This window comes from Chrysemys picta, chromosome 18 (assembly GCF_011386835.1).
Source record: "Chrysemys picta bellii isolate R12L10 chromosome 18, ASM1138683v2, whole genome shotgun sequence".
Taxonomy (NCBI): Eukaryota; Metazoa; Chordata; order Testudines; family Emydidae; genus Chrysemys; species Chrysemys picta.
The window spans coordinates 6,363,536-6,391,016 of record NC_088808.1 but is presented as its reverse complement, the minus strand read 5'-3'; the positions used below and the strand labels follow the sequence as shown (position 1 = coordinate 6,391,016).

General features: G+C 48.8%; 2 protein-coding genes across 3 annotated transcripts; both read left to right on the top strand.

The window, feature by feature from the left end:
• Positions 1 to 2,588: 2,588 nt before the first annotated feature.
• Positions 2,589 to 8,240, top strand: LOC135976475 (zinc finger protein 436-like). Of its 2 annotated transcripts, none has more exons than XM_065572215.1 (3): positions 2,589 to 2,892; positions 5,145 to 5,250; positions 5,635 to 8,240. In XM_065572215.1, the coding sequence occupies exons 2-3, from the start codon at positions 5,211 to 5,213 to the stop codon at positions 6,600 to 6,602; spliced, it is 1,008 nt and encodes a 335-aa protein (XP_065428287.1). In that variant the 5' UTR covers positions 2,589 to 2,892; positions 5,145 to 5,210; the 3' UTR covers positions 6,603 to 8,240. The 2 variants fall into 2 exon arrangements, with proteins under 2 accessions (XP_065428287.1, XP_065428286.1); XM_065572214.1 differs by having other exon boundaries at positions 5,632 to 8,240.
• Positions 8,241 to 15,507: 7,267 nt separating this feature from the next.
• Positions 15,508 to 26,560, top strand: LOC101945092 (ficolin-1-like). Its single transcript, XM_024111586.3, has 8 exons — positions 15,508 to 15,780; positions 17,280 to 17,393; positions 18,483 to 18,536; positions 21,038 to 21,073; positions 21,946 to 22,076; positions 23,253 to 23,382; positions 23,562 to 23,696; positions 25,336 to 26,560. The coding sequence occupies exons 1-8, from the start codon at positions 15,648 to 15,650 to the stop codon at positions 25,581 to 25,583; spliced, it is 981 nt and encodes a 326-aa protein (XP_023967354.2). The 5' UTR covers positions 15,508 to 15,647; the 3' UTR covers positions 25,584 to 26,560.
• Positions 26,561 to 27,481: the final 921 nt, after the last annotated feature.

Here is a 27,481-nt window from a genome sequence, read left to right as displayed (position 1 = left end):
TGAATAAGGGGCAAATAAGCCAGTCTCTCTCCTGGAGTGGGGGAGAAGGAAACAGGGTAACAAGCTGGATTTAAAAAGTTTGTAATGCGATTTTTTAAATTTAAACTAGATTGTAAAGTCCCCAAACATCTCCCTATCCCGAATTTCAAGAGCAACAACACCCTGACCCAGCAGCAAGAGGAAGAGTCCCCCCCAGAAGAGAAACAAGCAACGGCTAGTGCCCAACAATGGGAGCTGAGCCCCATCTTCTAAACAAGGACATGAGAAACTAAGAGAAAACACTATATAAAAATTAGTGAATGTTCTAGAGATGGTACACTGGGAGCTTCTATTCATCCTTTCTCATAATACAAGAACATGGGGACATTCAAGGAAATTGACAGGTGGTCAGTTCAAAACTGACAAAAGGAAATACTTTTATAGAGAATGAACAATTAACCTGTGGAACTCATTGCCACAACATGTTACAGAAGCTTTAAAAAAACCAGAGAAGGAAGGATGGCCAATGGCTAAGGCACTAGCCTAGGACTTGGAAGAGCTGGATTCAATTCCTAGTTCCCTGCTCTGCCATAAACGTCTTGTGTGACCTGGGGAAGGTCATAACCTCCCTGTGCCTCAGCTCCCCACATGTAAAATGGGAATAGTAGCACTCCCCTACCTCAAAGAGTATAAACACTTTAAAGGTTGTGAGGTACTCAGATACTATGTTAGCAGGGGTGTTAAATAGATAGCTCCGCGGAATTTAAAGAAGGATTGTTCTATGTGTAACAAGAATATTGTGTGATGTAATAACAAAATAATCACCCCTAAAGCCAGGAGTCTTGGAAATGATACAAACCCTCATGCTTCAGGGTACAAGAGGTGGCAAAATCTCAGGTTTTTTTACAGTTAAAGTGTGGCTCCCGGAGCCCTCCACACCCCTCTCCCCCATTCTCCGCTTACCAGACTGGAGTGGGGAGGGAGCTCAGGGCTTCTCCTTCAGCAGGAGCCCTGAGACCCCCCGCCCCGCAGGGCAGAAGTCCCTAGCCCCACCACCCTGCAGCAGGGAGAAGCCCTGAGCCCTGGCAGACACACCTGCCTCTCGAACGTCTGACGATTATCGTATGCAGCGCAGAGGGTCAGTAAGTTTGGCCACCCCTGACATAAGCCAACCTCTAACTATTGGGAGTTAGGAGGAATTTCCCCTGGATTGTCCGCTCTGCCCTCCGGACAGAGACGCATGCTTCAGTCGCTATGAGCATGGCATAGGCTGGGGGAATCAATAGGCGGACTGTGGGCCAAATCCGGACTGCCAGTAGGGCTGCCCGGTGTCCAATTTTCCACCAGAACACCCGGTCAAAAAGGGTCCCGGCGGCTCCGGTCATGCTGCTGACCGGGCTGTTAAAAGTCTGGTTGGTGGCACAGCGCGGCTAAGGCAGGCTCTCTGCCTCCCTGGCTCCGCACGGTTCCTGGAAGCGGCAGCATATCCTGTGGCTCCTAGGCGGAGGGGTGGCCAGGGGCCTCCGCATGCTGCCCCCGCCCCAAGGGCTGGCTTCGCAGCTCCCATTGGCCAGGAACCCCAGCCAATGGGAGCTGCGGGGACGGCACCTGTGGGCGTGGGCATCACACAGAACCCCCTGGCTCCTCTGCCTAGAAGCCAGACATGCCGGCCACTTCTGGGAGCTGCGCAGAGCCAGGGCAGGCAAGGAGCCTGCCTTAGCCCTGCTGTGCCGCCGACTGGGAGCCGCCTGAGGTAACATCACCCACCTAGGAGCCAGACATGCTGCTGCTTCCCGGGAGCTGCCTGAGGTCAGCGCCGCCTAGGAGCCAGCCCGCATCCCGAACCCCCTCCTACACCCCAACCCCCTGCCCCAGTCCTGAGCTCCCTCCCGCACACAAACTCCCTCCTGGAGCCTGCACCCCCTTCTGCACTCCAACCCTCTGCCCCAGCTCTGAGACCCTCCTGCACCCCAAACTCCTCATCCTTGGCCCTACCCTAGAGCCCATATCCCCAGCCAGAGCCTGCACCCCCTCCCGCACCCCAACCCCTCATCTCTGCCCCAGCCCTGAGCCACCTCCCGTACCCTAACTCCCTACCGGAGCCTGCACCCACTCCCGCGTCCCAATCCTCTGCCCCAGCCCGGAGCCCCCCTCCTGCACCCCAAACCCTCATCCCCGGCCCCATCCAGGGCCTGCACCCCCCACCAGAGCTCTCACCCCTCTCCTGTACCCCAATCTCTGCCCCAGCCCGGTGCAAGTGAGTGAGGGTGGGGAAGAATGAGCAATGAGTGGAGGGGGGGTGAAGCGAGTGGGGGCGGGGCCTTGGGGAAGGGGCGGGGCAGGGCAAGGGTGTTTAGTTTTGTGCATTACAAAGTTGGCAACCCTACCTGCCAGCCGCTTTCGAAATCTTTTAATTTACTTATTATCATTAGTTATTATTTTTGTATTATTTTCTCTGGAGTCTGGCCTCTTGACTATACCTTGACCAAGCAATTTGGACCTTGCCCACAAATTAACTGATGAGCCCTGGCATACGCTCAGTGTGTGCTCACAGAGCCTCCTCGCCACCTGTGAACCGTGCAAAATTCACAAGTGTTCCCCTAGCTGTTGCCACTAGAGGGTGATGGCTGTTGGGAAAAGACAGAAGGCTGCTTCTCTTTCTGCCTCTGGATTGCCTGTCCTCGGGATTTTAAGGATGAGCTTCCCGGGTGAGAAGGTCCCTACCCAGCTCCCTTCTGTCCAAGAGCCCAGAGCAAGGAGCTGCTAATCTCCCATCTCCAAGGGGCCTTGGGCTGCTGAGAGACATGCTCTAAAGTGCCACTGCAAACCAACCATGGGCCCTGTCCCAGGTTGTAACTATGTCTTTGGGAAGCAAACTCATTCTACAGTCACCTTCTGAGCCAGGAACTGCAGGTAATTGAGAGAGAAGGCAGGAAAGGATCTGTAAATGCTTTTCCTTCCCCCTACCCCACTGCTGCTCCCTGTGTGCCTGAGCCCCAGATCCGCTCACTGCACAGACCCACACCGGCTGTTATTGTCTGGGCAGAGTGATCACATCACACTGGAAATGTAACAGCGATCAACCTCCCAGCTGGAGGGCGAGTGGCACTGGGAAAGGAGAGAAGAGATTGAAAGGGGCAGAAGGAGAAATAAGGGCCAAGATATGAGCTCCCAGGATTTAGCAACTGCATCAGCATTGGGCCAGTTTGCTTTCCTTTTATCCAGAGGGGGAAACAAAAATCAAAGCCAGTTCCCTTCCTCTTCAGAGTAAACGCAATGCTGAGGGAATGTGCTGCCCGAGGGAACAATGTCACCAGAATGGCTCGTTTTATTCTGTTGTTGTACGGCGCTTTGTTCATGAAAGGCCGGTATTTAATATTTCTACAGACAGGATGAAATCCTGCCCCGTGACTTCAAGAATTTCCCCCCTGAATTTTTTTTTTTCCTGAATCATCTGGATTAGCCACTGTCCGGGGAGGATGTCTGACCGGCTTGCACCTTTGGTCTGACTCGGTCTGGCAAGTCCCAGTTTCGCGTTCTTTGTGTCTGCCTCTTAGTAAGCTCTTTAGCTTCACCTCTGTGTTTTGCATCAGGCTGAGGACATTGCCAGAACTTGATAAATAAAATAGGAGGGTAATTTCCCAGTTCTCAGAGCTTTCCATGAGGACAGAACTGTAGTGTGTGTGCAGTCACTCAGGTGTATAGAATTCCTGTCTCCTCTCCACACCGGGCCTGTCCATGGTCTCTCTGCAGGTGGTGGAGATGAGCACCGCGGTGCTGGAACAATTTGTCTAGTGGGGGCGCTGAGAGCCATTGAACCAAACTGTAAATACGGTGTATAATGGAAACCACTCCAAGCCAGGAGGTGCTGCAGCACCCCCCAGTTCCAGCACTCATGAACAAGCAACAGGCTTCGTACCTGATTTTTGCCTAAGTCATCAGGTCCCCTTCAGTGGGAGGTCTCCAAATTTCCTACAGGGAGCACAATGCATCTGCCAGCAGAGAGGCGAGGTTCCCAAACGGTCTGGTTGCAGAGCATACCACCTCACTGTGTAGCACTGCAGTCAGCTCGCTCAGTGTCCCCCACTTGGTTCGCCAGTTAACGGAGGTGTAGCCAGGAGTTCTGAAATAATATTGCCGCTCTTAGGAACTTACAGTTCTTCTGACCCTTCCAGCCTCAAGCCATTCCTTCCAGCCTGAGTGCAGGGTCTCCACAAACCTCCGTCTAGGGGTGTGCTTGAATCCTCACCCACCCCTTGCCCTGAGTGTACCACAGGATCTCCCTAAAAGAGCTGTACCTTGGAATATGGTTGGCTGGCTCTGAGCTCCCACCACCCCCTTACAGTCTATGGCCCACCCACTAAGCACCCAGGCCTACCCAAATCTGAGCAGGGCTGGAGCACCGCTGGAGCATCGCTCCGGGACCTGAACTGCACTCTAGCACCTCTGGCTTGTCATTTTCTGAGGAACCCCACACTCCTGCCCAGCTCGGCAGGCGAAGCCCCTCCACACCGGGCCAGGACAGAGACTGGACAGTGACATACACACTGGAGAGTGGGGCCTGACACCCCAATGGGAATGGCTTCCTTCCACTCCCCCACAGGGACTTGCCCTACCCATGCCCCAGAACCCTTCCCCACAGAGCTGGGAGCTTGGTCGCTCCCTCCCCCCCCCCCCCCCCCCCCCCGCCACTGATAGAGAGCCGCCCCCAGGAAGCAGAGCCCTCCCAGCGCTGACTCCTGCTCCCTGTGCAGGTGTCAGGGCAGTTCCTCGGCCTCAAGGGAGACAAGCTGCATCTCACCCACATTTCACTCCCGGAGTGGTGCGTGCATCCGGGGTAGACGCTTCCTTCAGCCAGTTTAGTTTCTCTTGCTTCTTCCCTAACTCAGCCCCAAGAGGTCGGGTGGGCTTAGACTCGGGCAGCTAGCCCATGCCACAACGTCTCCTCGAGCTGAGCTAGCGCGAGTCGGTCATTGCCTGGCCACTCACCTTTCCACTCCTAGCTACACCACCGGCCTCCAAGAACATTTTCCCCTCTGTTAAGATGAGATATACTCGCCGTCAGAAAGGAAGGATCATTTAAAAACCATGCACCATTTTTGTAACAAACTCTCTGCAAACGTGTGACAAACCCTGACCTCACCCACTTCCTTTCCCCTGAGCAGGACTGCCCGTTCCGAGACCCGCTGTGATCCCAGACAGAACAAGGAGAAGAGCTGCGGGTCCCCGATATGCAAGGCCGTGAGGCGATGGTGAACGGTGCCCACACAGGTGAGGAGTAAGCAGCTTGCACCAAGCCCAAAGCTCAGTGAACGGAGAAGAATTGTGGAATTCCACCCAAGCTGTTGCAAGACCTCGCCATTCTGTCATCCCGCCTCCTTCACTGCAGTAACCAGATCCTAGACATTCAGGGCTTCCCACCCATCCAAACTGATATGAAACAGGGGTCCTTCCCCTCGCCCATCCTTTATCTCTGGCTCAGGTGGGACTTTGAGGCAGCATAAGTCCCCCTCCCGGCGAAGGGTTCTTGTGGAGTTTAGTTCTGGTGACTTTTAATATTCATGACAAGCCCCACTGCCCTTCCTACTCCTGAGAGTCTCTTTCTCCCCAGCGCAGGGAGCAAATCATGGCTGGATTCCCTTTTCATTCCAGCAGGTGATGGGATGCCGAGAAAGAATGAGGAGCAGAAGCCCCTGCATGAAGCGCCTGAGGTGGTGGAGCCTCCCGTGACTTTACCCACAAGATCCCAGAGCCCTGAGTGGGGAGGAGCCCGGGAGACTCGGTGCGGATCAGAAAAGCGGCGGAGGAACCCGCCGGCACAGAGCCGGGGTAAATCTGCTCAGGTGGGCGATGGCCTCACCCACCAGGAGAGACCAAATACGTGCACGGACTGTGGGAAGAGCTTCAACAAGAGCTCGTCTCTGATCATCCATCAGAGAACCCACACGGGGGAGCGGCCCTATGCCTGCCCCGAGTGCGGGAAATGCTTCACCCAGAGCTCCACCTTTCTGCGGCACCAGCGGATCCACACTGGCGAGCGGCCCTACGATTGCGCCGAGTGCGGAAAGAGCTTCCGGGTCAGCTCCCACCTGGTCCGGCACCAGCGGATCCACACGGGTGAGCGGCCTTACGTGTGCGCTGAATGCGGGCGGAGCTTCAGCGTCAGCTCCCACCTGGTGCAGCACCAGCGGACGCACACGGGCGAGCGGCCCTACCGCTGCGCATGCGGGAAGAGCTTCAGCCTGAGTTCCCACCTCATGCAGCACTGGACCATCCACACGGGCGAGCGGCCCTACCAGTGCGCCCAGTGTGGGAGGAGCTTCTCCATGAGCTCCGCCCTCATCAGGCACCAGAGACTCCACGCGGCGGACGCGCCCCGCCAGTGCGCCCAGTGCGGGAAAAGCTTCAGCCGCGGCTCGGAGCTGAGCGAGCACCAGAAGATCCACACGGGGGAGCGGCAGCACGAGTGCGCCCAGTGCGGGAGGAGCTTCGGCGCAAGGTCCAATCTCCTCCAGCATCAGCGGACCCACGCGGGCGAGAGGCCCTACACCTGTGCCCACTGTGGGCGGAGCTTCAGCCGGAGCTCAAACCTTATTACACACCAGAGAATCCACACAGGCTAAGAGCCCGGCCCATGTGAAAACCATGGGCCGACAGCTACAGGCCACATCCCATCCAAGACACGGGTATCTCCTCCTTTTTGGGCATGTGGAGCTCTTTCCCACTCATGTGCTGCTCTTGGGATGCGGTGGGGAGATGAGACAATGAGGAGATGCTGTGGGAAGGGATCGTTTGGGATGCAAGGTAATGGGAACCAGGAAAGGAGGCAGAAGTGGGTGTTGTTGGTGAGTCATGATGGTTTGAGTTGGATGAGTGAACGGAGCGGGGTTCCCAGGTAACTCTGGGCCTGTTTGAGTGTCAGTGAATTTCCATATTTACATTCTCTTTTTTCCTTTTTATTAGCGGGAAAATCTTTTTTTCATTTGGGTTGCCTGGGGAATCCTGAGCCGTGCACATTGGGGTTGCCTGGGGCAGGGAGTGAGCTGATCAAAGAAGGGGTGTTCTGAGATGCCCTCCAATTAAGGAAAGTTTGGAGTGTTAAAAGGAGTGGACAAGTAAACACATCAGAGGCTAAATGCATGTGAAACCGGGTAATCTAAATGGCAGAGCTGGTTGAAAACCAACAAACTGATTTTGCAGGCGGGGGGGAAAGTCAAAACTGACACCAGGGCAGCTGTATTGATAATGGTGTTCATTTTCATGCCAAAATCATAAAAGCCTCCATTCTTCATTTAAATGAAACTGCCACCAAATTTCTAGTCTGCTGCAACAGAGCACTGCAGGATCCAGAGACTTTGCTGCAAGATTTAGGTTCAGCTGCTGCAGGGACTTGAATAGATGAACTATCCATATAGGTGTTTTCAACCGGAGTTTGGCTAGATAGCGATGTCAAATTAAAATGGCCAAATTAAATAAAAACCCTCCCATTTCTCTCTTGGGATCACTGCTGCACACAGTTAGTACCATGCAGACTGCATACGAACATATATAGTCCCGCTGACTTCAGTGTGACTGCACCCACTAGTAGGTACTATGCTTGATAAGCGTTGGCATGACTGGGCCCTTATTTAGTATGAGTTTCCCTTGTGCTTGTACAGAATGCATGTTCTCCATCCGGTTTCATGTAACAGTGTTTCCAAAAGTTAATAATATGTTTGACCATCGAAAACACAACATAAATCAATTGTACCGTATAGTAGTGGTGATACGTATCGAAGTGGGAGTGAAAGGTTGGGTGGTTCATATCCTGTGATTATAGATGCTGCTCCGAAAATTGATGAAATTGGGACATTCCCATAACATGAATAAGGACATCTGTGAATTGTGCACCTTTTACCAATCAGGAACTGAATCGACTGTTTGCAACACGCTAAAGAAAAATTGACACCATCAACTCAGGATTGAATAAGGACTGGGAATGGCTGAGCCATTACAAACATTGAATCTATCTCCCCTTGTAAGTATTCTCACACTTCTTATCAAACTGTCTGTACTGGGCTATCTTGATTATCACTTCAAAAGTTTTTTTCTCTTACTTAATTGGCCTCTCAGAGTTGGTAAGACAACTCCCACCTGTTCATGCTCTCTGTATGTGTGTATATATATCTCCTCAGTATTTATTCCACTCTGTATGCATCCGAAGAAGTGGGCTGTAGTCCACGAAAGCTTATGCTCTAGTAAATTTGTTAGTCTCTAAGGTGCCACAAGTACTCCTGTTCTTTTTGCTAAAGAAAAAGAAGCCCACAGCTCTGTGATGCTGCTGGTGTCTGGGCCTTCGCTTTGCTCGCTAAAGGAAACAGCACGCTCTCTCCCCCAGGCTCTGCCGCACCCTGCCAAAGGCGTTAGCAGGGGTTTCCTGAGCCTGCCAGGGCTGGGATCCTAAAGCTGATTTAATCTCCACACTGACCCTGTTTGGAACCAATTAGCGAGAAGGTAAAATAAGCAAGGAAACAGAAGGGGATGAAAAGACACATTAGAAAGGGGAAGCAGACTTTAAAATATGTAGATTGTAGGGACCGGGGCCATCTTTTTGGTCTGGGTCTGTCCAGTGCCTAGCACAACGGGCCCTGTCCATGACTGAAGTTCCTTGGTGCTACTACCATACAAATAATACAACACCTAAAGGTTGAAAAACACCTAAGGGCCAGATTTTTAAAGATATTCAGGTGTCTGAAGCTGCAGAAACTTTTGAAAATCCCACCAGGTGCTTAACCTCATTAGGTTCTTTAGAAAATCCCACTCGATGCCTGTCTACATCCTTAGGCACCTGAATACCTTTTAAAATCTGGCCCTAGGTGTGGGGCTTAGGCCATTACCCACAGGTTCCAAACTATGGATGAGCCAGCAGCGTGGATTCTAAATGGCCTGGTATCATCTGTCATTCTCCATGCCTGCGTATTCAAGGTGTCCAGAGAATGAAGACCCTCCCACCACACACCCTATCCCCAGCCCACCCAGAGCCCAAGCAGCAGGCCCAAGCGTGTATTCTCCCCAAAGCCTGGGCAAACGAGGAATATTTAGCACTTAGTGTCTCATCAGAATGTGCAGACACATGCATTTCTCATGCCAGGCTGCAGCTGTCACTCAAACAGAACCACCCCGTTTCCAGTCCAGTATCGTTTCCTTCGCAGGGTGTCACTAAACTGTTTGGTGATGGGCTAGAGACAGTCTGAGTTTGGAATGAGATGATCCCATCTCCTCCTTTTCTTGCCCTTCCAGCTCTATTGTCAGCCAGGACTGAGGCTTCTGGGCGTTGTCAGACTGTTCATGGAGCCATCTAATTCTGATAATTGATGGAGAGGTCGGAAAACAAACAACCTTTTCCCCTATCTAGACAGGATTTAGGGGGAAATTCATCCTGTGTAGAGAGCCAACACACACCCTCCTCCCCACTTGCACCCGTACAATGTGCATTGAAGCCCTGTGAGCATGCAGGTAAGCTCTCCAGTTGGAAATAAGACCAAACATCCCCAGCAGTTTTGCAATCAACTAGGTAACAGACGACAAAGCAGGCCTGGGAAACAAACAGCCTCCGCCTCGTTAATAAATAAAAGGTTTCCACACAATCTTCCAAGGGGAAATGCCTGGAAAGTGGGAATTACAGATGATGGGAGTTGAGGGTTCGAAGGTGGCAGCTATTCTTATTGCATATAAAAGGCTAAGAGAGGGTTGAACTGCTAAAGCAGAGACGGATTGAGCTGACACTGCGGAGACCAGCACCAGCCATGGGGAGAGCAGCACAGCAAAGCCTCATAGGTTTACTCTGCTTGGCGGCAGGGCTCTGTGAGGACACCTGCCCAGGTGAGTGACAGATGAGTCACTTTAACAGTATGGCCCTTCTGGCTAGACCCTACCGAGCAAACACAGAATTGAGAGTTTATCAGGTCAAGACCAGTTGGATGATGAAGAGCCAATGGGGTGGTTCTTTAAAGTTTGTTTCTGTATTAAATAACAAATACACAGTGTCTCAGATTCTCTTGACAACTGTCTCCTCTTATCTGCTGCTGTTAGCCACACCCAGGGTCCGGACACTATATGGGACGCTGGACCTAAAATGTGCACTCATACGAGTTAGTGATGGAAAAGATGCAGTGAAGACTGGGTTTCAAAGGCAAGGACAATTATGTCATTAGCATATGCAAATATCTACACAGTGCTGTTTGCTATGGACACAAAAGCTGGTTGGAACATGGCGTTTCTTCCACAGAAAATTTTGAGTATTCACCAAAAAAACTCAAAAACTGAAATATTTCTGCCCAAAAAATGATATAGTTCAATTCTGAAATGCCACCATGGTGCCTCCTGGGAGTTGTGGTTCAGCTGTTTCATACTCCCACTGTCCTCTATTGGCTGGACTCACTGATCAGACTACATTTCTCATGAGGCACCACAATCTCCTGTCTTGGTGAGGGGAGGCAGCGCCTCATGACAGGGGCACCACTGGGGATGCTCCTTTTTTTTTTTTTAATGAAAATTCAAGATTTTCCATAGAAAGCAGACACTTTTTTTGCAAAAAAAATATTATTTTGTTGAAAACTCAGTTTTCTTCTGAAAAATGGCTTTGATTGAAAATTCTTAACCACCTCTAAGTGATGCCCTTGGGATAATCTCAGCTTTGCACTCAGTTAGTTTGACAAACAATGTAGGCCGTACTTATAGGATGGAGGACTATCCTGGGAAGCAGTGACTCTGAAAAAGATTTGGGGCTCATGGCTGATAATCAGCTAAACATGAGTTCTCAGTGTGAAGCCGTGGCCAAAAAAGCTAATGCAATCCTGGGATGTCTAAATACGGGAATCTTGAGTCGCAGTAGAGAGGTTATTATACCTCTGTATTTGGCACTGGTGTGACTGCTGCTGGAATCCTGTGTCCAGTTCTGGTGCCCTCAATTCATGAAGGACGTTAATAAGTTGGAGAGGGTTCAGAGAAGAGCTATGGGAACGATAAAAGGAGTAGAAAACCTGCCTTATAGTGATAGACTCAAAGATTTCGATCTAGTTAGCTTAAAGAGAAGGTTGTGGGTTGACTTGGTCACAGTCTAAGTACCTACATGGGGAACAAATATTTAATAAGGGGCTCTTCAATCTACCAGAGAAAGGTGTAACACGATCCAATGACTGGAGGTTGAAGCTGGACAAATTCAGACTGGAAGTTAAGCCTACATATTTGACAATGAGCATTGGGGCAATTTCCCAAGGGTTGTGGTGGATTCTCCATCACTGACCATTTTTAAGCCAACACTGGATGGTTTTCTGAAAGCTCTGCTCTAGGAATTAGTTTGGGGCGGTTCTCTGGCCTGTGCTATACAGGAAGTCAGAATCGACAATAACAATGGGCCTTTCTGGCTTGGAATCTATGAAACCTTAACTCTGAATTTTTTGGACTTGTCAGACTTGGGTTTGGAATAATCACAACATTCTTGTGGTTTGTTTGTTTTTTTTTACCCTTATGGTACAGGGGCCACTCACTGCTCAAGGCACCTCCTGCTGGCTGTCCTCTGAGTATTAGTTATACCAGACCTCGTGCTTCTGCTCCTGTGCTGTCTTGCCCTGCGGCCCCTCTTGCTCCAGGGACTGCAGTCTCCTCTTTGTGACTTGGCCCTCCGGCCAGGTCACTGATGTCCTCCCCTTCTGGGGAATTCACCATCTTTCCAGACCCACTGGCTGCCTGGCACCTCCAACACCCTGTACCGCTTCCCAGCAGCTGGTAGGAGAACCCAGCCTGCCCTCTACACCTGGGTTCCAGCCCAGAGACCCTATAACAAGCAGCCACAGTCCAATACAATCCTACCCCTTGCTGCTGTTTCCCTGGGCTTCTTCCTCCATATCTGGCTTTCCCCCAGGCGGGTTTGCCAGCCTCACAACTCCTTCCACTCAGGGAGTGACTGCAGCCTTTCCCAGCAACAGTCCTGCATCCGTAGCCAGCTACTGGACTTTATACAGGCCCCTCCTGTTCCTGCACAGGTGAGCGGGTTCAGAGCTCTGCCACTGCATCTCAGCGCAATAGTTCCCTTTTTCACCAGGAGAAAGGTGCTACTGGCCTCCCTGGACGTACGGGTTAGTGCTTTCGGGGGAGGGTGCACCTGCTTTTCTGATGTTACTCACATTGAGAGAGGCCTTGATTCAGCAAAACAGTTAAGCACTTGTTTAACTTTAAGCATGTTTATGTTCCACTGACGTCAGTAAGCATCTGGTTCAAGCTAAGCCTGTTCTCCGGTGCTTTGCTGAGCTGAGGCCAGGGAGACAGGGAGCATGGCACAGGATAGGTGTGGCAAGGCAATGATTACATCGTGGTTGTATTACCTGAGGATTGTTCCCAGAGGACTGGTGCCACAAGGGAGGCCCAAGCAGAGCAACAAAGGCGGGACCAGGCAGATCAGCAAGGAGTGGAAGAGATGCTCCACGTGCTGGCCCCCACATGCAAATGCACGTCCTAGGAGAAGTGACCTGCCCTTGCCATCTGCTCCAGGCTAGAGGGACAGAGAGAAGACAAGCGGTCACAAACCCCAAGTCGCATCCGTGAGGCTGAGAATGGCTCATTAGAATTTTCAAAAGATTGCACCAAATTTCTATTCATTGATACCTCACTTGCAACGTGCAGGAGCCTCTGAACTCAGTATCATGGGATTGGTGGCTGCTTTCCAAATACCTCCATACCCGGCGGCTTGTGTGCTGTCTGTTCCCCTGCAATCGCTTCCTGATGATGATGCAGTGGTGTGGGGGAACTGCTGTGTGTCCTGTGTGAGTCATCTGCTGCTTTAGTTATTCTCTCTTCCCCATCTCTTCTTATCATCTCATTTGGATCCATCCAATGGGTCACGCAGCATCCCAGGGCTGTATCCTGGAGTTGGAGGCATCAGCTCCGTTTCGCTGCGATGCACCAAGAGATTCTTCGGGGTTTGGGCTGTAATAATAGTACCTGTCATTTCACATGGTCCGAGGAAGGAACTTCTGAAATCTTGCTTTTCTGACATGTATTCCCAACATGCTGCACGTAACAGGCATTTTAATACAGCTCTTGGGTTAAAAGGCAAGCTGGCCTTACAGCCTGTGCCTCCGAGGCAAATTCACCACCCTGGAAATGTTGCTTAGATGTTTTTAATAGAGCAGTGAAAGGGAACATCAGTATTCATGGGCCCTAGCCTAGGATTAGTACCAATGCTGGGTTGCACACTCAGATCAGGATGCGACATCCAGGTAACACAAGATCTGAAACTTCTTTCTTTAGGAGATAAAGGAAATGCTGGGTCACCAGCAACAACAGGTGATCATTATTTGAGATTCAGTTCAACTTTGTCCCCCCCATACACCAATTAAGAGGAAGCTATTTGAGTTTAAACATGCAGAGTTCACACACACACACACACACACACACACACTGAGGTGTATACATTACATGCCTCTCAGACTGATAGCAGCAAAGCTCCTCTGTGTGGAAGACAAAACCTTCTCTGGGGGCAGTCCGAGACTGTGTCAATTCCCTCCCCCCGCCCCCACGACTAAAAATCGTCATGAATGTCATCAGCCTCCACTTCAAATACAAGGTACATTTCTTCAACCTGCCTGTTCTAATATAAATATGAAATAACATGTACATTAATAAACACCCCACAACACCCCACACACTGCCAAAACACTCCACTGCACGCAGTCTCCCCCGGGAAAGGGATACAAGAGAACAAACCACAGGTGACAGATGTCAGTCATGTCACATAATGCACTACTGGGTATTAAAATAGAATAGAATAGATTTCTGATGTCATGGAATCAAAAGCCTCCTCAGCTCTAGAGGCAGTATCATTTAAACTAGGTTCACCCAGGGAAGGAGACCAAAGCCCTGAGGTAAGTGGGGAAATGGGATACCGGGAGGAAGCACGAGCAGGAGAGGGCAAGAGGGGAGGACTCCTGTCTCAGACTGAGAAAGCGGGACAATCAGCGAGTTATCTTAAGTGCCTATGCACAAATGCAAGAAGCCTGGGAAACAAGCAGGGAGAACTGGAAGTCCTGGCACAGTCAATGAACTATGATGTCATTGGAATAACAGAGACTTGGTGGGATAACTCACATGACTGGAGCACTGTCATGGATGGATATAAACTGTTCAGGAAGGACAGGCAGGGCAGAAAAGGTGGGGGAGTTGCATTGTATGTAAGAGAGGAGTATGACTGCTCAGAGCTCCAGTATGAAACTGCAGAAAAACCTGAGAGTCTCTGGATAAAGTTTAGAAGTGTGAGCAACAAGGGTGATGTTGTGGTGGGAGTCTGCTATAGACCACCAGACCAGGGGGATGAGGTGGACAAGGCTTTCTTCCGGCAACTAGCAGAAGTTACTAGATCGCAGGCCCTGGTTCTCATGGGAGACTTTAATCACCCTGATATCTGCTGGGAGAGCAATACAGCAGTGCACAAACAATCCAGGAAGTTTTTGGAAAGTGTAGGGGACAATTTCCTGGTGCAAGTGCTGGAGGAACCAACTAGGGGCAGAGCTCTTCTAGACCTGCTGCTCACAAACCAGGAAGAATTAGTAGGGGAAGCAAAAGTGGATGGGAACCTGGGAGGCAGTGACCATGAGATGGTCGAGTTCAGGATCCTGACACAAGGAGGAAAGGAGAGCAGCAGAATACAGACCCTGGACTTCAGAAAAGCAGACTTTCACTCCCTCAGGGAACTGATGGGCAGGATCCCCTGGTCAGTGGTACCTGATGACAGAACAAGGAGTAATGGTCTCAAGTTGCAGTGGGGGGAGGTTTAGGTTGGATATTAGGAAAAACTTTTTCACTAGGAGGGTGGTGAAGCAATGGAATGGGTTACTTAGGGAGGTGGTGGAATCTCCTTCCTTAGAGGTTTTTAAGGTCAGGCTTGACAAAGCCCTGGCTGGGATGATTTAGTTGGGAATTGGTCCTGCTTTGAGCAGGGGGTTGGACTAGATGACCTCCTGATGTCCCTTCCAACCCTGATATTCTATGATTCTATGAACAATTTAACAACAAACAAGTAGTTAGAACTGAGATCTCTCTGAAGACTACAACAATATCAAACCTGCAATTCTTCACTGTGTAAAGCACTAGGTAGCAAGTAAAAACCAGGATATGAACAGATGTGTTCAACCCTGTGAAATCCTTTCTCGGGATCTAATGATCTAACAGCGCCACTGTCTTGGAGCAGGTGTAAACATCCTCTCAGAGATTTTGCAATGCTTAGGCTGTCAAGAAAAATAATTACATATCTTTCTTGGCCAGATTGATCTTCCGCCCTGACATCCGTGGAATGAAGCTCTAGCTGGAAAATAATCTCAACTCTTTGGTATAAAGGAGTTACATGAAGAATTGCTGACACCGACACTTACAGGAAAGCAAGTAAAATTAATGGGAAGCAGACCACTGGCACCAAACTATTGACTGAGTCACACAGGAGGTACAATGTGACAGGAAACTTTCTTAGCAGATTCTTGAAGTTGGGAAAGTGTCTGCACAACAAGCCAAGGGGAAGCCATTTTCCAGCTGGAACGTGGGAACTGGGGTGTAAGGGAGATTAGAGTTCCAAGGTGGAGTTTATTTCTTGTATTTTCATATGATATGAAAGGCTCCCAGGGCTGAGATGCTAACACAGCATGAAGATGAGGAGACGAGTGGAGCTGCCGTTGCAGAGACCAGCACCAGCCATGGGGAGAGCTGTCCAGCAAACCCTCCTCGCCTTACTCTGTCTAGCAGCTGTGGTTTCTGAGGTTCAAGACACCTGCCCAGGTGAGTCACAGACAAACCTGTTACCTTTTAACAACATGGATCTGACTGGTTCCCATTTTAAGATGCAGAATTTAGAAAGCACAGAATTCCTCATCAGTCAGAATATGAAGTTTAAGATTAGCCCTTCTAATTTTCTTCCTTAATTAAATCACTTTTAATCAAGAAACAAGACGGCTCACATTTGCACTGTATAACTAATGCCTTTCCATTGCTGTTGGGCTGTTCCATGGCATAGTATGAGACAGAGCAGAGGGGCTGTGAAACCCCCAGCTACTAGACTGGAGAAGAATGGCATTCACGAGATGAGATGCTTTTTATTACATCAGCCCTGATTTTATTCTTCGGCAGTCCTCGAACAGCAACATTCTCCAGTTAAAGAATAATCTGATGAAATGAAAATCTTGCCGTATTCCATTCTCTACTGATTCTGTCCAGTGAGCTCAGATACTACAGAGATGGAGATGATACAAGGAATAGAATATGATGGATAGAATAGAATAGGCCTAATAAAAGGAACAGAATATGATGCACATGATATCAAGTGAGAATAGAACAGATCTGATGTAAGGAAGAGAACAGAATAAGTCTGATATAAGAAGTAAACTAGAATAGAATAGATACCTCTACCCATAGCTACTTTTGGTTTGCTCCTAGGGAGATATTATTCAGATCTTTGGAATTAATGTGAAAGTCAGAAAGTCTCTAAAGTTTATGGAAATTCACACAATACTTTGGCATTTCTCAAATGTTCCCTTATTTCACACTTCTTAAGAGTGCTCAAAGATACTTTCTTCCCAGCCTCCTGAACCCTGGTTACCTCCCTTTCTTGCAGCAGTACATGGTTGTAGGAAAAAGTCCCTGGGATCGTATTAATAAGACAAGGTGAAAGCAATGGCTGCGGCAGTAGGTGAGGCTGCTTGGTTACATCCTGTGTAGCTTTCTTGATTTCCTCTCCCCAACTGTAGGGGTACAATCCTGTTCCTAATGATGCCAATGAGAAAACTCCCACTGACTTCACATTTACAAGCCTTGAGTCTTCTCTTGTTGCTTGCAGCCCCACTGCTGTCATCTATCCAGGTCACATGGCAGCGTGATTAGTTTTCACCCAGATTCTTGCTAATCCACCAGTTTTATGCATCCGAAGAAGTGGGCTGTAGTCCATGAAAGCTTATGCTCTAATAAATTCGTTAGTCTCTAAGGTGCCACAAGTCCTTCTGTTCTCTTTCCACCAGTTTTAGTGTCACTTGAAAATCTTTGTTGAGGTTCTCCAGTGTCTGCTGTCTGGTCTCTTCTGGTGGTTAATTTAATACATGCAAATCCATGAACATTTTAAATAGCCTCTTAATTCCTCAAATTGAGGCTGTGGTTTTTGTATTAGAAAAGGAAAAGGAAAAGGAAGCTAGCTTGTGGAGATTCTCATTTGCAGGATTTATTTCTCTCAGGGATCTGCAGAATGGTTCAATCCTATGGACCTTCTCACATGTCATTTATTTCTCCAGACGTGAAAATAGTGGGTCTCAGTGGTTCAGAGAAGCTCGCTGTTCTCCAAGGCTGCCCTGGGATTCCTGGTGCCATGGGGCCCAAAGGTGACCCTGGACCTGCAGGAATGAGAGGTATGTGCCCAGGGGCGGAGGGAGACTCTGCTTTGGATGGCAGAAAAATGAATGACTGATGTGATAATAGTTCAGCCCTTGGAGATCCTTATGAGTCCCCAACAGGAAAAGGTGCCTCAAGCAGGCTGGTCACTATGCAAGTCTCTAACTCCACATTGAGGGGCCAGAGCTAAGAAGTTGGCTCTGAAACATTGTCAATTTCTTTTTCCTCTGGCCAGAACAATGGTAGCCTGTGGGCTGCTGTGGAAGGGAGGCCAGCTGTGTATCTTTGATGGCCACCACCTTGGCCAGCACACCAGGGATCTCCAGAGTTAAGAGTGTGAGCTGATAGAGCAGGAGCCAAAGGGCCCAGTGCCGCTATCTGCTGCTGTAACACACTGACCTCCTCCCTCACCTGTGGTTACAGATCGATCTGCCAGGACTCACAGATGCCAATAAACTATTTGACCCTATAGAGCAGCGGTTCTCAAACTTGAGCAACCCGAGGACCCCCATTTTGATTTTAAAATTTTCACGGATCCCCTAGCCCCCCACTCCACCCCTTCCCCCAAGGCCCCACGCCCGCTCCATCTCTTCCCGCCCCCACTCCAGCCCGGCCCCTCCTCTTCCATGCCTCTTTCTGCCTCCTGCCCCGAGCGCATCCCATCCCCGCTCCTCCCCCTTCCTCCCAGCACCTCCTGCACAGCACTGAAGAGCTGTTCCCCGGCGTGCAGAAGGCACTGGGAGGGAGGGGGAGAAGTTGAGGGAGGGGGAGGAGTTGATCAGCAGGGCCCACGGACCCCCTGGAGTACCCTCACGGACCCCAGTTTGAGAAACGCTGATATAGAGAGATTTGTTAAAACTAAGAGCTGGGTGCAACTCAGATAGCAGCTATGACAAGGCTTAGTGGAAGCAGGGTCTGAGACATTCTCTGGGATGGATACCCCAACTGGCCACTGATAATGGCAGGATCCTCTCTCTGGACTCTAAGTTGCAGCCTCATGAGTCAAATCAGAAATGGCAGATGTGGGGATTCAGTTCACTTCTAGTTGGTATGTTTGAATTATTCAGGGCTGGCGCTGTCGAATATTTACTCTCTTGTGTTTGTAGGAGAACGGGGAGCTCCAGGGATCCCTGGAAAGATGGGACCAGCAGGGGAGAAAGGTAAAGCAAGAAAGAGCGAGTCACTTTGATTACATCACAGTAACAGCTTCTGAACATGCTTATCTTCAGGTTACATCTGTGAAAACTTTTACCCCAGTAGAAGCTCAGTTCTGAGCCCCCCACTGAAATTGTTGCACTTCAGATAAATCTTTCCGCTGTTTAACCAAGAGAAAAAAGATGATGCTTGGCCTCCTTGGACTGAAAGGTGATTGATCATCTCAAATAATTCTTCTCACTGCAAAGCTGTGGCCCTTCTGTACTTTAATGACATACAGGGGATGGCTACACTGCAGCCGGAGGTGTGATTTGCAGTTCATGTAGCTGTACCCACATTAGCTTTAATCTAGCTAGCTTGCTAACAACCAAAGTGAACACATGGGAGGAGGGAGAGCTCAGTGGTTTGAGCATTGGCCTGCTAAACCCAGGGATGTGAGTTCAATCCTTGAGGGGGCTACTTAGGGATCTGGGGCAAAAATCTGTCTGGGGATTGGTCTTGCTTTGAGCAGGGGGTTGGACTAGATGATCTCCTGAGGTTCCCTTCCAACCCTGATATTCTATGTCTATGGGGGCTAAGCTACAGATGTGAGTATGTAGCCAGAGGGGTCGTGCAAACTCGTGCAGCCTATCCTGAATCTTGTACTACTGCATCCTCACGGCTATTGTCAGCAAGCTAAAATCTAGCACAAGTACGTCTACACGAGCTGCAAATCACAGCAGTGTAGACATACCCACAGTGCCAGGCACGTAAGGTGCAAGAGTTCTGTAGTGCCTGCTGGTTCACAGAGGCCTGTGTGTACTTACAAATATTTCTTAGCACTTACAGGAATTCATGCTCAGCTAATCCAATCCTGTACATGAGGGGGACTGTGATTGAGGCTTGGTACAAATACCGTTTTACCCTCCTCTTTCTTCGCAGCCACCCACTGCTTTGGTTCAGGTAGCTGCCCTTATTCCGGTCTGCATCTAGAACTTGCTCTGGGTTTTGAAGGAACATCAGGTACAATTTTCAGAAGTGCCTAAGGAATAGAACTGGTTGGAATATTTTCCCCAAAATGACGTTTTAGAAACGGGCCAGGGCTCTCTAGAGAGCAAGACTCTCATAGGCTGGTGATCATCGCACTGGCCTGTGATGTGGGACAGAGCTCATATTCTCATAGATTATTTCCCGGAGTCCCCCATGCACCCTCTCCCAACATGCTATAAAAACTCCAGGCCCCGGGAGAGAGGGGGGTTCAGCCACTGGGCTGGTGGGGGGAACTCAGGGCTTCTACATAAGAACATAAGGATGGCCCTACTGGGTCAGACCAAAGGTCCATCTAGCCCAGTATCCTGCTTACTGACAGTGGCCAATGCCAGGTGCCCCAGAGGGAATGAACAGAACAGGTAATCCTCAAGTGATCCATCCTCTGTCGCTCATTCCCAGCTTCTGGCAAACAGAGGCTAGGGACACCATTCCTGCCCATCCTGGCTAATAGCCATTGATGGACCTATCCTCCATGAACTTATCTAGCTCTTTGTTGAACCCTGTTATGGTCTTGGCTTCTGCCCTGAGCAGTGGCAGGGCTGCGGGCTTCAGCTGAGGAGAGGGGGGTCTCGGGGCTTAGCCCCACGGGGGTGGGGGCACTGGGGCTCGGGGCTGAAGCCCTGCAAGGGGCACAGGGGCTCAGACATTTTTACCAGAGCAGAGCTCTGGACAGCTCCAGCTGAATTTAAGCCCTGATGTAGGGGAGCCAGGATCAAGTCTCTTCTCTGGCTGATTAAGAGCAGAGTTTTTCATCCCAGATCATCCTGACTCAAGAAGAAAAGAGACTTGAACTCCCTTCTCCAACATCCCAGTGTCTTAACCACCAGGCTGTAAAGTGTGAGAGAGTCTCTCTTGTCAGAAGTAACTAGAGAGCCTTGTACCCCAAAACCTTCTCGAATAGAAAAGCTCAGGTTTTGATCGGAACATGGACATCTCAACACAATTTCATTTTCACAAAAAAACTTCAAAAGGTTTTTTTTTTCATGCTAACGTGGAACGAAACCAAAATTCAAAACCTCCAAAGTTGCCGCGAAATGGAATTCTCATGCTCCGGACAGCTCTGCTTTTTAATGGGCCGTAGGCTCCTAAGTTACTTATGTGCTTTTGAAAATGTTACCCATTGCATCTGACTGCCTGAAGTCCCTGGACAGTCAGCCGGGAGCAATTCTGCACCAAGCTACTTTCATCTTGTTTTCCCAAGTGAATTAATTTGTACAAACGGAGAATAAACCCCCAAATATTAACTTTTTTTAAAAAAATGTCTATGTACTTCACACACTTCTAAATGTAATCCCCCTCTTCTGCCCTCATATTCTGTATGGTACCATCAATGCCAAATTCATGCAGCTCTGGAGATGTTGGAAGGGCATTAGGGTATTTTCCTGCAACAAGACAGGCTGACACCCCATGAGTGCTGAGATTAGAGTGTGTGTGATCTCCAACTAATGCAAGGGTTTGACCCTGTGCTCCATTTTAGGAGAGAAAGGAGAGCCCGGAGAACCAGAAACAACAGGTAAGAACCACTCTTCCATATGGCAGAAGAATGATTTAACTGACCGTAGCAGCTGTGTTAGCCACGGGATACATTCTGTTATCAGGCACCTGTGAGCTGCAGTCTGTCTCCGATCCATCTCCTTCAGGAGGATGGTTAACCTCTCAAATAGCCGCCATTTCAAAACAAAACAACCTATTACCAAAACATTTCCTTCTCCCTCTTCAGTGTAGGAACTACTGCTCCCACGCCGCCTCCCCTGCCCCAGTACGACAGTGACTCAAGGCACAGACTGAGTCATAGTTCGGAAAGACCCACTAAGTCATGATATTATTTAAGGTGGCCGGAGCAGTCCCTGATGCCCTTGTGAAAGGTGCCTCCTGGACGCTCCTCCAGCCTGGGTGGGAGTGCCAGCCTGTTCCCACTGATGGGTGGCAGAGTAACCCCACTCTTCTCCATGCCCTTTGTGGACACTGTTGGCATTAGCTTTGAGCAGCCCTTTTGCTCTGGGAGCAGGGGGGCAGGGACGGCGCTTAGGAGTAGGGCATGACGGTCCAGGTGCTTCCCCTGCCCTTACTCACCTGCCAGGGCCAGGCACAGCCTCTCCCTAGTGAAAAGAGATGAAACAAATCAGCTGTCTAAAAAAGCGCAAACTCTGCTGAGTTAACCCCCTGGCGAGTGCGTGTCACAGGTCCCCTTCTGTGCCCGAGCCACACAGGATAGGAGTAGGGGTCTGGTGTCAGGGGCCTTGACCATTTAGCTCAAAGCGTAGCAGGGCCTGCTTTTAGTTCTGAAGGCCCCAAGATCGCATTGACTCTTCACCCATCCCTTGCCCGATCAGATCCAGTCCCGCGCTTTCAATCAATGCATGTTTAATTTTCCATTTTGTCTAGGACCCAGAAACTGCAAGGAGCTGTTAGCCAAAGGGAGAACGCTGAGCGGCTGGTACGCCATCTACCCAGGAGTTGCTGCTGATTCCATCACTGTCTTCTGTGACATGGATACAGATGGTGGAGGCTGGATTGTAAGTAAGAGGGAGTGTGGCGGGGAGGAGGGTGGTATAGAGAACAAGTTTGATTTTAATCAGAGGTGCGAGGATTGCCACTTGCTGGCAGGTGTAAATCCATCCTAAATTGAGGAAATGTTGAGACAGAGCTGAAATAATTCATCCAATTATGCCCCAAATATGTCATCACAGATTTCATATCCAGGCCAGCCCATCAGTTCAAAGAGGAGAAACTGGGTTTGTAGAAACCTGGAAGTTTCCTTATTTGTTAGGTTTTGGTTTACTCACATTTGCTATTTAGGTCTTGTCTAGCCTGGAAGACTCTACAGGTGACTTTAGGTGTAATAACCTGCCTAGTACATGTGACCATGTCTCCCTCTAGTGGCTGGGAGGGCTACAATGGGCTTCCTTTATCTGCTGACCTGGCTCCCTTTGGAGCTGGTCACTCCTTACATCAGCCCAGGAGGTGTGGGCACTCCCAGGGTATGTCTACACAGTAGCTGGGAACGAGCCTCCCACCACACTACAACTAGCAGTGAGACATAGCGGCTCTGGTGGCAGCTTGGACCCCCAAGGTCTGAGCTCGGATGGCTAGCTCGAGTCTTGCCTGGAACCGTGCAGACATCCCCAGAGGTTAAGCACATTGCCTACACAGCATTGTCAACACCGGACAGCCTGGCCGAGGTGTGATTGACCCTTATGTGATGGCAAAAGACTGCAAGGCCGTAACTCTGTCATATCCCAACTACTGAAGGGTTTTTATGTTCTTCAGGCCACGGAGTGAAAGAGAGATGGGCCATGGAGCAGAGAGGTTACCAGCTAAGAGGGGGTTTGCAACACTTCCTAGCCTGAAGAGTTAGCTCCATCCATCTAACGTGCAGTTAAAAGAAGTAGATAGAAATGGATTTGCCCAGTTAAATGAGCTGATGGGAGCCAGAGTCACTCTTTGAACTTGGCCAGGTCACATTGCAACTCTGAGCCTCCTCCTCCTCCTTCTCTACAGATGAAGGTAGTGGTGCCCATGTTTGTAGAGCAGGATCTATTGCAGGGAGATACATTGGAAAGCATTACGTGAATGCGAAGTGTAGTGGCTGCATGAGCAGGTATGAAGTAATGGTATGTCAGGCAGCTGTTTTATGATGGATAGAAATCGTGGTGCAATCTTCCACCTCGCACCCTCTCATTTCCTTGCAGGTTTTCCAGAGACGCGCAGATGGTTCGGTGGATTTTTTCCGTGACTGGGATTCATACAAGAAGGGTTTTGGGAACCAGCTGACGGAATTCTGGCTGGGGAATGACAATATCCACCTGTTAACATCCTTTGGTAACAAAATCACGATGGATTTTTTTCTGGTTTTTGTTCTTTGCCAAACCATCTCCTTGGAGACAGGATACATAAAGTGATTCATCTGCTTGTATTCCATGTCTCAACCCCTCCTTACAAAGATCAGGCAGAACGTTAATGGAAAGTGATTGACATTTTTGTTTCCGTTTTGCCTCTAGAAACTTGTGAACTTCGTGTCGATCTGAGTGATGTGGAAAACAATAAATCCTTTGCCCACTATGAGACCTTCAGCATTTCAGGACAATCTGACAAATACAGACTGAACCTAGGAAAATTTCTTACAGGCACTGCAGGTAAGTTTGGGGCCCATCCTGCACCTTGTGTACAAAGGAGGTATCATGAACAACCATCAAAAGCAGAGTATCTCTGGCAGTTCTACCAACTCTTGCCGCCAAGTTAAAGAAGTATGGGCTGGATGAATGGACTGTAAGGTGGATAGAAAGCTGGCTAGATCGTCGGGCTCAACGGGTAGTGATCAATGGCTCCATGTCTAGTTGGCAGCCGGTTTCAAGCGGAGTGCCCCAAGGGTCGGTCCTGGGGCCGGTTTTGTTTAATATCTTTATTAATGATCTGGAGGATGGTGTGGACTGCACTCTCAGCAAGTTTGCAGATGACACTAAACTAGGAGGCGTGGTAGATACACTAGAGGGTAGGGATCGGATACAGAGGGACCTAGACAAATTAGAGGATTGGGCCGAAAAAAACCTGATGAGGTTCAACAAGGACAAGTGCAGAGTCCTGCACTTAGGACGGAAGAATCCCATGCACTGCTACAGACTAGGGACCGAATGGCTAGGTAGCAGTTCTGCAGAAAAGGACCTAGGGGTCACAGTGGACGAGAAGCTGAATATGAGTCAACAGTGTGCTCTTGTTGCCAAGAAGGCTAACGGCATTTTGGGCTGTATAAGTAGGGGCATTGCCAGCAGATCGAGGAACGTGATCGTTCCCCTTTATTCGACATTGGTGAGGCCTCATCTGGAATACTGTGTCCAGTTTTGGGCCCCACACTACAAGAAGGATGTGGAAAAATTGGAAAGAGTCCAGCGGAGGGCAACAAAAATGATTAGGGGTCTGGAGCACATGACTTATGAGGAGAGGCTGAGGGAACTGGGATTGTTTAGTCTCCAGAAGAGAAGAATGATGGGGGATTTGATAGCAGTCTTCAACTACCTGAAGGGGGGTTCCAAAGAGGATGGAGCTCGGCTGTTCTCGGTGGTAGCAGATGACAGAACAAGGAGCAATGGTCTCAAGTTGTAGTGGGGGAGGTCTAAGTTGGATATTAGGAAACACTATTTCACTAGGAGGGTGGTGAAACACTGGAATGCGTTTCCTAGGGAGGTGGTGGAGTCTCCTTCCTTGGAGGTTTTTAAGGCCCGGCTTGACAAAGCCCTGGCTGGGATGATTTAGCTGGGAATTGGTCCTGCTTTGAGCAGGGGGTTGGACTAGATGACCTCTTGAGGTCCCTTCCAACTCTGATATTCTATGATTCTATGATTCTATGAACTCAGAGAGTACCTGAAAGGGGAGGCGGGAAGAAAGTCCATGTGACATTTCAACGCAGGCCATCGGCATGATGTTTTCACCACACTTGTGAAATCAGAATGTTAACTGGAGTTGAACTCAGAATTCTTGGTCCTCCAGAGTCTAGAAAGAGGATGTTTGGTTTGGGGGAACTTAATAAAGTGAGGCCCTGCTGGGTCGGAGGTCTTTTCCCACAGCTAGCCTCCTATTTTTAAATATTGTTTGGGAAGGGAAAAGGAGCTATTAGAGGCACATTATGTATTAAACAAAAGGAACCATAGTTGTCGAGTCAAAGTGTGGAATAGAGAATCCCTGTTACTTAATAGTCACATTCAGGCGAGCAGGACATCTATCGGAACCTGACAGTGCTTTGTACACACAATCATGTTCTTGCTTCCGGTGTTTTAACAGGTGATTCCTTGTCGGGCCATAGAAATATGACGTTTACAACCAAAGACAATGACAATGATATGCATTCGGGGAACTGTGCTCTGCTGTACAAGGGAGGCTGGTGGTACAACAAGTGTCACGGTTCCAATCTGAACGGGCTGTACCTGCTGGGGCCCCATGAGAGCTACGCAGATAGTGTCATCTGGGCAACAGGCAAAGGGGCTTACTACTCCTACAAAGTCTCAGAGATGAAGTTCAGGCCGGTTTAGCACCAGGAAAGTGCAGCGCAAGGTCGCTCTCCAGCAACGTATGGGAATGGACCCTCACAGGTAGTTAGATGCCGAAAGCCCATTAATTTCTATGGAAGTTCCATGGATGTGCCTAAAGGATCTGGGCCTTAGAGCCTGATCTGAAGCCCAGTGAAGTCAATGGGAGTCTTTCCATTGACATCAGATGAGGCCCATAGCTGGAAGCACCCAAGCAAACACACTGACGTTTAATACCAACCCTTTCCTTTTCCTGGTCATGTTGAGTTGTCAGGAGCTCTCTGTTCAAATGTGACTGCTGGTACCGCCCAGCCCAGCCCATTCCATTCTACTTCTGTTAGAACCAACGCAGAGCCAGCACTGCCGGCACAGATGAGCGAGAGCGTGGCCAAAAGGCAGCGCAGCGGCCCAGCTGCGAGCGGCCGCTGATCATTTGTCACAATTATTGCGCCACATCCTGACGTCCCTTTTTTCATTCCTGCTAAATTAAAGGAAAATCCCTCTGACTTCAGTGAAAGTTTTGCCATAGTCAGAGCTGAGTAAAGGTTTTAAGATTTGGCACTTGGTGACTCAATACGTTATTGCGTCAGAGGTCATAGCATGATGATGCGTTTGCAGTTAATTGCAGAAGATCAAAAAATGTTAACCTGTTTTTTTTTTTTTAAGATCATGAGCCTGGAGAAAGCAATATATTTGCCCCTTGCTAATTTGCATTTACATCAAGGATATTAAGCTCTCCCCACTTCCCAGCAAAGATTGAATACCAGGAGTGAAATCCGGGCACCAATGAAGTCAATGGAGGTTTTGCCATTGATTTCAGTGGGGCCAGGATGGCACCCAGAGCGCTATAGTGAAGTATTAGATTACTAAAATCCCTTTATCTCTGCAGTAGTGCTATGCTATACTATGAAGCATAATCCTCACTGGTTAAAAGAAAACTCCATATGTCACAATAAATTAATAAAGTAGGTTTAACCAGCCATGTGAAGTGCATTTTGTGTGGCACGATTACATCTTTTGCATTGCACTAGTTTTCTTACTGGCTTATTCACCATGGCCCTCCCAGTCATTTGCGGGGATTATTATATTAATAACATAAAACAAATGAAAATAAATACTGGGTTCTTTTCATCAGAAGATCTCAAAGGGCTTGACAAAAGCAGGCAAGTATCATTATTCCTGTTTTACAGAAGGGGGAATTGATGTATTGATAGTTTAGATGATTTGTCCAAATTTATATGTATTGAATCAAAAAGAGTCAGGGATAGACGTTGGTTTGTAGCTCTGTGATCCAGCCACTAGCCACAACTGTCTGCCTCGGAACGGTTGCACGCTGTGCTGAAGATCTGGAGAGCAGAAGAAACTCTCAGGAAAGTAGCTGCACTTTATCGACTTTAATATAGGGCTGTTGCTTAATCGCAGTTAACTCACACAATTAACTCAAAAACATTAATTGTGATTTAAAAAATTAATCGCAGTCTTAATCGCACTGTTAAACAATAGAATACCAATTGAAATGTATTAAATATTTTGGATGCTTTTCTACATTTTCAAATATATCGATTCCAGTTACAACACAGAATACAAAGTGTACAGTGCTCACTTTATATTATAATTTTTCTTACAAATATTTGCACTGTAAAAAGGATAAACAAAAGAAATTGTATTTTTCAATTCACCTCGTACAAGTACTGTGGTGCAATCTCTTTATCGTGACAGTGCAACTTGCAAAATGTAGATTTTGTTTGTTACATAACTGCACTCAAAAACAAAACAATGTAAAACTTTAGAGCCTACAAGTCCACTCAGTCCTACTTCTTGTTCAGTCAACTGCTAAGACAAATAAGTTTGTTTACATTTATGGGAGATAATGCTGCCCGCTTCTTATTTACAATGTCACT

What these genes read in the sequence shown, in the direction of transcription:
- LOC101945092 (XM_024111586.3), top strand. Translation starts at nt 15,648, where the DNA reads ATGAAGATGAGGAGACGAGTGGAGCTGCCGTTGCAGAGACCAGCACCA. An exon ending in TGGACCTGCAGGAATGAGAG is followed by an intron (nt 17,394 to 18,482) that starts GTATGTGCCCAG and finishes TTGTGTTTGTAG; the next exon opens with GAGAACGGGGAGCTCCAGGG. An exon ending in GGGACCAGCAGGGGAGAAAG is followed by an intron (nt 18,537 to 21,037) that starts GTAAAGCAAGAA and finishes GCTCCATTTTAG; the next exon opens with GAGAGAAAGGAGAGCCCGGA.
- LOC135976475 (XM_065572214.1), top strand. Translation starts at nt 5,211, where the DNA reads ATGCAAGGCCGTGAGGCGATGGTGAACGGTGCCCACACAG. An exon ending in GGTGAACGGTGCCCACACAG is followed by an intron (nt 5,251 to 5,631) that starts GTGAGGAGTAAG and finishes TTTTCATTCCAG; the next exon opens with CAGGTGATGGGATGCCGAGA.